This window comes from Asparagus officinalis, chromosome 10 (assembly GCF_001876935.1).
Source record: "Asparagus officinalis chromosome 10, Aspof.V1, whole genome shotgun sequence".
Classification (NCBI taxonomy): domain Eukaryota; kingdom Viridiplantae; phylum Streptophyta; class Magnoliopsida; order Asparagales; family Asparagaceae; genus Asparagus; species Asparagus officinalis.
This window is the reverse complement of record NC_033803.1, coordinates 23548659-23559298: the sequence shown is the minus strand read 5'-3', so window position 1 is coordinate 23559298 and position 10640 is coordinate 23548659. Positions and strand designations below refer to the sequence as shown.

The 10640-nt window shown below is 36.9% G+C and overlaps 1 protein-coding gene across 1 annotated transcript in view; it reads right to left on the bottom strand.

The window, feature by feature from the left end:
• Positions 320-10640, bottom strand: part of LOC109825106 (ATP sulfurylase 2) — an 11016-nt gene continuing 695 nt past the window's right edge. The window contains exons 2-5 of the mRNA XM_020391838.1: positions 3915-4320; positions 2865-3125; positions 1300-1386; positions 320-744 (exon numbers count right to left, since the gene is read on the bottom strand). Of these exons, the coding sequence (XP_020247427.1) occupies positions 613-744; positions 1300-1386; positions 2865-3125; positions 3915-4320 (886 nt within the window). The 3' untranslated portion in view covers positions 320-612. The remainder of the gene's footprint in view (positions 745-1299; positions 1387-2864; positions 3126-3914; positions 4321-10640) is intronic.

The following is a 10640-nucleotide window of genomic DNA, read 5'->3' as shown; positions in this document are numbered from 1 at the left end:
GAATTTTGTAGTAATAGGTTCAGATTTGTAATCAAAGGGGTATAATGGTCATCCTACTCTTAAAGTTAATGTTAACAAAATATTCTAGCCAAATCAAACAGCCCCTAACTGCAGGGACTAATCTCAACATAGATATAAGACTTGGCGGACTAATATCAAATTTCAATGATCTGAGGGACTAATATCAAAACATTGATGATTTCAGGGACTAATATCGAAAAAACCCTTTTTTTCCCGACGGAAACCCGCAAAAAACACAATGGATATCCAGAGTCACTTGAAGTCCAAATTTGCTACAATTTTCGCTCAAACAACAGTATATCAAAGCTCCGGCTAAGCCTTGCATAAAAACTGGAAGAAAATCAATAGCACATCGAAGAACAAATTTTTGACAAGCGATTGCTTGTCATTACGCAATTCCATCTTATTTTGCTTCACTTTGTTTCTCACCAAAATCATTAAACACTTACGTATAAAATAAATGATAGGAAAATGAAAACAATCACAAATCAAACATCAGAATAACTAAATTTTGAGTTCAAAGCGAATAAGAATTCTGCACCAAAAGCTTCCAATTTAATTTAGCTCCTCTCTTCTACAAAAAGCGTATCATCATACAGTAGCTGGCTGTTGGTTAGCTTCTTCAGTTTGCAAGCTTTTGTAATAATTAACCAAAACTTCCCAGCCACCAGGACACATGAAACCATCAGGAGGGCTCTCTCCTGTCCTTGCATATGTTCTCATCTGAAACAAAAACATTGCAAAGAAAATTTGTAAGATGTCAATACTCCATTCTTGATGAAAAGAGAACAATATCAAAAAGTGATTCTGGTATTTCTGACCCTTAAATCATATGTATGTGCACTACTACCCTCTAAATCTCAATATTTGCATAGACACTCCAAATCATCAACTTCGTACAAAAAATAAAATAAAATGCCCAAATCAACAAATTATCAACTTTGATGGGCTACTTCGTTACTGCAATGTAAAAATATAAAAAAAAAGTCAAATTTTTTACTCGCCATATTTAACAAAGTTGTTGATTTTATATTATTATTTTATTATTATTATTATCTGGAGATAATATGATTTGTTGATTTAGAGGGGTTTTCCCCCCAAAGTTGATGTTTTGCGGTGGTTTTGTAACTACTGAGACTTTGGGATATTGTAAACTACACATAGCTTAAGGGTTATATAAATATACAAACAACCTTTCATCTTTAAAGGGTAAAGATGAAAGCACAGTTATTGTGCTTTGCAAATAAGCAAATTGAAGAAGGGTGGTGCCTTCAATACCTTGGTTCCAGAGATGAAGAGAAAATCTTTAGCTCGAGAAGGGTCGAAAAATGCCATTTTCTTTGCTACTGTATCATATGCTGCAACCTGAGAGCAATAATAACAAAAAGAATAAATGTGTGGGTTTAGGAAAAGTGACTAAAGAAGAATGTACATGGTGTGTATCTTAATAGAGTTCAGCATCACGTATTCAAGTCTGTAACAAGCACATGATGTGGCTTCCCTTTACAAAATAGAAAATCCAAGAGAAACAGTCTTAAGAAACTCAATTAATTGTAAAAAAAGGTGCTCTATTATTCTTTCCCTTCTTACTACTCGTTCGATAATAAATATAGCAGCATTAAGTAGATGAATATAGGGAATATACAACCACATTATGTCTACGTGGCAGTACTGCAGTTGGAAGTGGTCAACAGAACATGAATACTGCTACAAAGAAACTGTTGAAAGCAACAGGTAAACACCATGAGCGCACCCATAAGTACATGCATGGAAGAAAAAAGAAGGTCAAGCAACTAGCAAGTAAGTCATGTCATTGAATTTATGAGTCAGCTAGAAGAGTCCTTTTCTCCCTTCATATAAGGATGATATCTCCTTGGTCAAATTAAGGGTTAATTGAGGATAGATCTCCTATAGTGTTGCTGTTTTGAACTTACTCTCTAGTTGTATTGTTGCAGATAGACCCCCTGAGTGAAAATGTTTCTGACTCTTCTGCTCTCAGTGGGTCAATCTGTAAAAAACCATCATCTTTCTCTGAGGCCAAAAGACTTAAAAAAACTTTTATTCAGGGGCTTTACCTGCAATAGTAGAACTACAGGGGTAGTAAGTTCAAACAGAGATATTACAGGGGGATCTATCTGCAAATAACCCTTTTTTACCACCTCAAACAATGTTAATTTAGGTCTACATTCATTCTTTATTGCTTCATCACTGGCAATCATGTCCCTGCTAAGCAGCTAAATATTGATCTTTGAAGTCCATGACCAAACTGTCTCAATTGGTTCTCTCTCATTTCATCAACAACTAATGCTAGTGCAACTTTTAGCTTCTGACTTTGTGTTACTTTTTCATCTCAGCTACAGTTATGCTTTGTGCATTTTGTATATAGTTACCCAATGTTCCTGATCCATAACACATGCACATCTCGTAAGTTTTTTCCCCTTCTCTTCATTATAATATCATCGTTATCACTACAATCTTACAATATTACAAATATCATTTTCAAACCTCACAATCACATTCAAGCTTACATTCTAATAATTTAAGGGTGAATTGCAGATAACCTCCCTCATCTATACCTTAAGTTCACTTACCACCCTTAAACTATTATATAGCATCTAACACTCCTAGATCCACAATGGAGAGGTGGTTATCTGCAATTATGCCTCCCTGAAAATGTGAATCCAAGGGTAATAATTGCTAGTAACGTAGTTGAGGGGGTGATATGTGACACTCAAGGTACAGATGAGGGGGTTTATTTGCAATTTACCCCGATAATTTAAATTGTGCATATAAAAAAGGAACACTTTCGGAAGAAACAAAATGAGAGGAAGTCAGTGGCATACTCTGAAAGGCAATATGTTGAGCTTCTCTAAGCCAGGAGCCATTCCAAGAACTTTTTTCCCATGATCGGGATCATACAAGTCTCTTTTCTCTGTTGGATGACTCATTCCAGCAGGATCACGACCAACAATGTAGAAATTTGCCCCAGCATTTACTCTCGCCTTAGCATGCCATTGTACTTCTGTTGGCCCAGCATAATGCATTGGTGAAGGGAAGATTGCCACGATTGTAGTCTTAGGGTCTAGAACTCCATCCTCCAGAACCTGATAACATGGTTCCCCAACTGATAATTTTATTGTATATTGTTTAAGCAAAAAATAAAGAGTGAATTCCAAATATCCCCCAGAGGTTTTAAAAGTGATACTTGACCACTTTATTTTCAATTCTAGTCAAAATTATCATCCCTTTTTGGATGTAATCGTTAATTTCTAATATAATCATAATACATATGTTTATACTGGAGTACATATAATTGGAGTCCTACAAGCTTAAGTGGAACTAGTGTTCTATCCACCAACTTTTTTATCTTTTGATCTGCTTTGAGATGTATGTTGATGTGTGATACACATTAGAGCCATCTTTTCTCAATACTCATGATACACCAGCACACATCCCAAAGCAAACAGAAGAGGTAAAAGAGTTGGTGGACAAAGCCCGCAGTCTACTCAAGTTTCCAGGACCTTTACTCCATATAATTGTCAATTTTTATAATCATAGTTTTTTTTTGTGCGTTTCAGTTATTTTGTAGAAATAAAAATGCAACGTCAAATTGTCACTTTTGAAAATTTTGAAAACTTAGGGAGTTTCCGTCAATCACACAAATCTTGGGGGGACTTAACCAAAGATAAATAGTTACTTGGAGAATAAGGATCCTATTGGAACCACCCCAGTAGGGATTGGTTGTTTGCACCATAGATAGAATAGCTAAAATTTTCAAACTAACCGCCCAACCACTCGTGATGATACAGATCACCCTATTCATTTTTGTGATAGAATCTGCACACTTATGTGGAAACATAAACCGTGACAAAAAACTAGCTCGCAAAAATCACCTTGCTATGTTGTTCCATACGCACATCCAAGGGCACATCATCTTCCTTAGTAAACCCACCTAAAGGATGTAGTAGTAGGATTGGGTTCTTATATCCCATGTCTAGAAGCCGCCTTCGAGTATCATTCATCAACAAAGCATGACCGTTATGTACTGGGTTCCTCAACTGGAAAGCAAATACAGCATCAGCTTGGCGTCTGTCAAATTCCTTGCGAAGTTCTCTAGGAGAAAGTCTATAATTATCGAGTCCATCATTATATTTAATGGGTTCTAGCACTTCAAGATCTCCACCGATTAACCAATTACCGGCTGGAGTAATTGCTGCCTCAACATAAGGCAGTCCAGGAGCTGTTGTTCCCCATGTTCGGGCAATCCTTTCTTCTTTGTTATGCTTGTATATTTGAACTCTGCATTATGATTAAAATATATTAAGCTAGCATCAAGAGATAAAGAAGCAAATGACAATCCTGAGATCTCAATTAAATAAAAAGAGTGCTGGAAAATACAAATATGGAGCTAGTCAAATTTGACATGCATATGGATCATGGAAGAACAGCCCCAAAAACAAGGTCCATTTTCAAACAAATGTTATTGCTTACTTACAGGAAAATAAAAGTTCTAATAGCGTACAACTGTTTTTACCTCGGAAGTGGGGAAGGGGGATTTCTAGCTTGAAGACCTTAATAGTCTAAAGAAGACTATCATCATGCTGACATGGACTGAATCAAGTTAATTACCATCGAAACTTGAATATAGGTTGCAAATGGATAGTCCCTGGACTTTAGATGTGTGGGCCAGAGCCGAATCAACTGGAACAAAAACCCCAACTTAAGGCTCTGTTAAGCCCATAGCTAGTTGCACATAAGGGAATAGTGGATTACAGGAAAATTGTATAGAAAGCGTTCACATTGGGAAGAAAGAAAACACTAGTCACAACCTGTAAGCGATGCATTACAAAATAAAATGGCTGTATCTCAACGCATATGTATCAATGTGATTAACAAAGTAGTCACAATATTTTGATACTCATCAAATTCACCTCAAGCAAGACTGGTGATACTCAAGAACCCCATTCTGTGCCCATGGTATCACAACTCAATGTCAGGTGACTACATTCTCACTCTAATTATATCCAACATGGGTCCATTTGAGGGCATATAGAGCCTCACACAATTCAACCTCAGTGCACATCTATGATGCACGGATACGGATACGGGACACGGATACAACACGGACACGGATACGGGATATGGCAAAATCCAAAAAAATAGGATATGGTGATACGGCGAGGAATTTTTTTTCAAATTATTATTATATATAGAAAATTTTATAATATTCAACTAACAATCTAAATTATGAATCTATCACAAAATAACAAATTTGTAAACAAAAAGGAATTGGAGTACATACTCATTCTATCACAAAATAACAAGTTTGTAAACAAAAAGGAATTGGAGTACATACTCTACTCATTCTATCACAAAATAACAAGTTTGTAAACAAAAAATACATCAAGATGAAGTGGAAGCTAGTCCGATGACTTCTTCAATGCCTTCATCATCAGCAAACAATACAGCCTCCATGGTGGGTTCATCAAGAGACAAGGTGACGACATTAAGAATACCGACACCCTGAAATGAGTCGAATGCATCTCCACCAATATCCCACAGCCTCGATTCTCCTTCTTGATATTCTTGGGATAATCGAGAAAGCAAACGAAGATTGCTATGCACATACACAAGATCTTCTGCCCTTGACGGTGTCATCTTGTTCCTCTTCAAAGAGTGAATGAATGAGTATGTACTCCAATTCCTTTCACAGCAAGAGGATGAGCAGGGTTGGCCTAGAAGCTTTAAGGCCAATGCTTGAAGATTTGAAGTTGACGATCCATAGAGCGCCAACCATGATTTTGGATCCATCAATCCTCTATCAATAAGAGAATCTGGATCCCTAAAAGTGTCAAGAGCAGCCGAGAATCTAGCAAATTCCAAGTTAACCGTCCTCCGTTCATCGGCATTAGGATAATATCTCCTCAGACACTTGGATCTTTCCGAAGAGATCTCATCCTGATAGGGTGCTTGCCGATGGATATTCTCATTGAGCCATGTCTCGTGATAATATCTATTAAAATTTAACATTGAATTAGACATTACTAATAGAAATAATCACATCAAAAATAATGAATTGATAACATAATCTAAATTATTACCTTGGATTCAAAGAGTGCGTCAAGCACTCAAGTGGCGTGTTGCTCTTATTCCATCTATCCTTCAAGATCTTGTATACGACATCATAAAATAAGGAGGGATCATTTCTCTTTTGCTCTCATGTCTATAAATAACAGTCTTCACCTTCTAAATCATTGTATCTCACATATCATATACCAAATGAAGGCTGGGCTTGTCGGTATCGGTGAGCCGAATCATATCATATATAGGAGCAGTGAAAGCAATAATATAATCCACCCTATCCCACCACAAATCATCAAGCACTTTCTCCTTAACAAACTGTGTTTTTCCCACATCATCATCTCTGTACAAGCTCTAACGGTCGCTAAGAACCATATCTTGGAGGCTTCTCTTGATCACAGTGAACCTCTTTAGCATGATGATCCATGAAGCAAATCGAGTATCAGCAATTGAAAGAAGCTTCATCTTCGAATGCTTATTGAACATAGCCAGCCTCATTAAGTGATTCATAATGAAGTTCTTAATCATCAAAGCATCATCATATACCTCTGTAATCCAACTGCACTCTGCATAAGCAATTGCATTAGTCTCTGTATTCTTCGCAGCACAAATATTCTTAAGGGCAAGATTGAGGGTGTGAACAACACATGGAGTCCAGAAGATATGTGAAAATTTGCCCTCCACAACTGCCCCTACGACCTTGCATGCCGAAGCATTATCAATAATGATTTGGATCACATTTTGAGGCCCCACCTCTCTAATGCAAGCTTCAAGCTTCTTTGCAATGAAATATTTATTCTTCTGCTCTCCCTCAGCATTCACACAGTGCAAGAACATTGGCCCGTTGTCTGAGACCGCAATAAAATTTATCAGTGGCCTCCTCTATGCATCTGTCCAGCCATCACTACAAATAGAGACCCCATTCTACTTCCATGTGCCCCTGATGGGTTCCAACAACCTCTCTACGTGAGCCTTCTCACGTTGTAAAAGAGTGGTCCTCAAAGAATTATAACCCGGAGGCTGGTAACCGGCAATTGAACTGCTTGCGGCATATGTGATCATCTTGGAGAAATAAGGATTTCTTGTCAAATTAAATGACAGCCCACCGGTATAGAACATCCTTGCAATCATTAAATCCAATTCATCACTTGCCCCTGTATTGCGGTATAGAACATCCTTGCAATCATTAAATCCAATTCATCACTTGCCCCTGTATTGAAGGCCTGTTCAACAGTGGTGACTCCCCTCTTCCTCTTTGGCTCACTTAGACGAGAAGGCATGCTTTGACTTCCTGCTACTGCACTTGACGCTGAAGAACCTGACAGCGTCACTGTCCTAGGCATAGAAGCCCTCACCCTTACTTTTGCTTGATCCGCATCAGTTTGCATGTCTCTCAAATTGTGCGGCTTAACACATTTGCACATTTTAATTCCTTGCCCACTAATCCGCATTAGATGGGCTTTGACCCTTGAGTAGGAGGATGTAAATACTTCATTGCAATAACTACACATCCACTGCCAATTCCCCCCTCCTTTACCAATCTTCTCCAACTTTGTGACATACTTCCACAAAGGAGTGTGATCATCTTGAACAGACTGTACACCACCAGAACTACCTCCTGCTTCCATTGCTATAAACAACAAGTAACAAGAATTAAGTGACTAACAAATAACAAGTAACAAGTACTAATTAAATAACAAATAACAAGTAACAAGAATTAAGTGACTAACAATTAAATATTTACATGTTCATAGTTTATTAGTTAGCATGCTAATTTCTATTTTAAACTCTTTTCTAATTATACTAAAAGATAAGTTGTTGCTCACTGACTTTGTTTTTCTTTTTACAGATTATACTTAGAGTTAAGCAACAATGAGCAATTGTTTTTCTTTTTACAGATTATACTTAGAGTTAAGCAACAATGAGCAAGGATGAAGGATCAATCAAATATGTATAATTAGATATGTGATTATACTTAGAGTTAAGCAACAATGAGCAAGGATGAAGGATCAATCAAATATGTATAATTAGATATGTATATTCATTTGTGTAATAATTCATTTGGTAATAATTCACTGCCTAAAAAATAATTCATTTGTGTAATAATTTATTGACTAACAAATAGTTCATTTGTCTAATAATTCATTGCCTAACAAATAATTGATTTGTGTAATAATTTATTGACTAACAAAATTATTGACTAACAAATTCATTGCCTAACAAATAATTCATTTGTGTAATAATTTATTAACTAACAAAATTATTGACTAACAAATTATTGACTAACAAATTGGAAAATATATTCATATGTTAAGAAATTAAAATTGTAATTAAAACTGAAATTAAAATTAAAATTGAAATTGAAAAAAAAATACCAAATGAAGTGGTCCTCAGTTGCTCACAAATCAACAGTAGCACAAACAGTCAAACACAAAGCTGCATTAAAAAAAAGATAAGTCTTAAAAAAAAGTTAAAAGAGAGAGTGAGAGATTGAGAGAGAGACAGAGAGAGAGGGGGGATAGAGATAAGACAGAGAGAGAGAGGGACGAAAGCTGGACAGTGTTGAGAGAGAGACAGAGAAAGAGGGGGACGGAGATAAGTCAGAGAGAGAGGGACGGCGAACCTAGCAGCGACGACGAACCTAGCAACGACGAGTGGAGGAGATCGACGACGACGAGCTTTGGGTGGAGGAGATCGACGACGAGAAGCTTTGGGTGGAGGAGATCGACGACGAGAAGCTTCGGGTGGAGGAGATCGACGACGAGAGACGGCAGAAGCTTGCGATCGCTGGAGGAGGCGGCTTCTCGAGAGAGGTGAGTGAAGTGAAAAAATTAGGGCTTTTGGGTTTGGGTTTTGGTTACGGGTTATGTATTTTTTTTTACCGTATCCCAGCCGTGTCCCCCTCCCAGTTGACCGTATCCCCCCCCATTGACCCGTTGACCCGTGTCGGACACGGTTTGACCGTGTCGGACACGGTTTGACCGTGTTCGACACGTGTCTTGCACGTGTCGGGCACGAATACGTGTCTGATTCGTGTCAGACACGGATTCGTGGTCATTGGGGGAGTATCCGTGCTTCATAGGTGCACATTACCTAATCAAAACTCCAATATACGATGTTGCCAAATAAGACAGCATATACAACCTCATTTTCCTCAGTCCACACGGCACAGTGACCAAATTGTGCACATACATACTTGAAGAACCTTTTGAGGGCTCAAAAACTCTCACCACCATCTAAAAGGCGAGCAAAAATCCACCAGTCACTCTAGCTGGTCCATGGCACTATAGGACACCCTAAGAAAACTCAATTTGACGGCAATAAGGACTCTCCCTACAATTCAAATATGAGGTCATCTATACCCTCACCTTGATATTAATGAAAGCACCTTGACAATCATTTTATGAGACACGGTGCATATCCATCAGTAACCACTATTAGCTAAGATTACGAAGAAAAAACTGCTCCATTTCAAGGAACATACAAAGCATTAGTGGATGTTTGGTTGCTTTGTATTTGAGAGGAAGCAAGGTAAAGTAGTGCTTTTGTGGGGGTCCAATCTTAGCTTTACCTGCATCACTTTGTTTGGGTGTTGAAAATAACAAGCCCATTTTGCAATTTATGATAAAAGAAACTTTAAAATGTGATCGGAATATAAACTAATGGCACATGAAGCGGAAAAAATGATCTCATGTACGTTATTAATTCAATATGTATATATGTAGCCATGTCCTCGTACCTTAGATTTTACAATTTTGCCATGTCCTGTACCAGTATCCGCACCCATACCAGTACGCATACTCGTTTCCATGCAACTTAGGTTGTTAGTCATATATGACTAACTTTAGTTAAGAAATTATGATACTATATTTTTATATTTGATATGTTATGTTTGAAAAGTTTAATGATTCTAAGTAATAAAGTTATTATGAATTGTTAGTATTTATTAAATATCTAAATAATTAATAAACAATATAACATACATTATACATTAAGTTTTTTTCCTTTTTTCTTTTAACCCTTAACAAGAAGTCAAGCGTTATATAACTCATTTTCGTTATTTTCAACATTGTTTTTAATCATGTACCAAGGGACAGAAAATTAAGCAACTTCACATATTTTGACAATATGTGATACATGGGTAGAATATGTTGAAGTCCTCCAAAATCCTGTTTCTAGGTATTTCGTGTGTAGTAGATCATATTGAATGGTATTTTTTCAATTTTAAAATAACATCCACATTTTGAATAATATTAATAGTATCACAGTTCAACACTAAGAAGATGCTGACTTAGAATCTACTGAAGTTTAGTCAAGTTCTGATAAGTGAAATAGCTCAGCATTAGATATGATCTATTTATTTCTTTATTTTGATTTATTAATTTGTTCATTTTGGGATCCGACTACTATTAGTAGTAGCACACAACTCTAAAACGATGCTGAGTTTACAACTTATTGAAGCTTTTGTCAACGATATAGTATCCCAACTTAGCATGGAACCTAAAGCCTCCATGTTAGTACAAAACCAGAAAATTTAT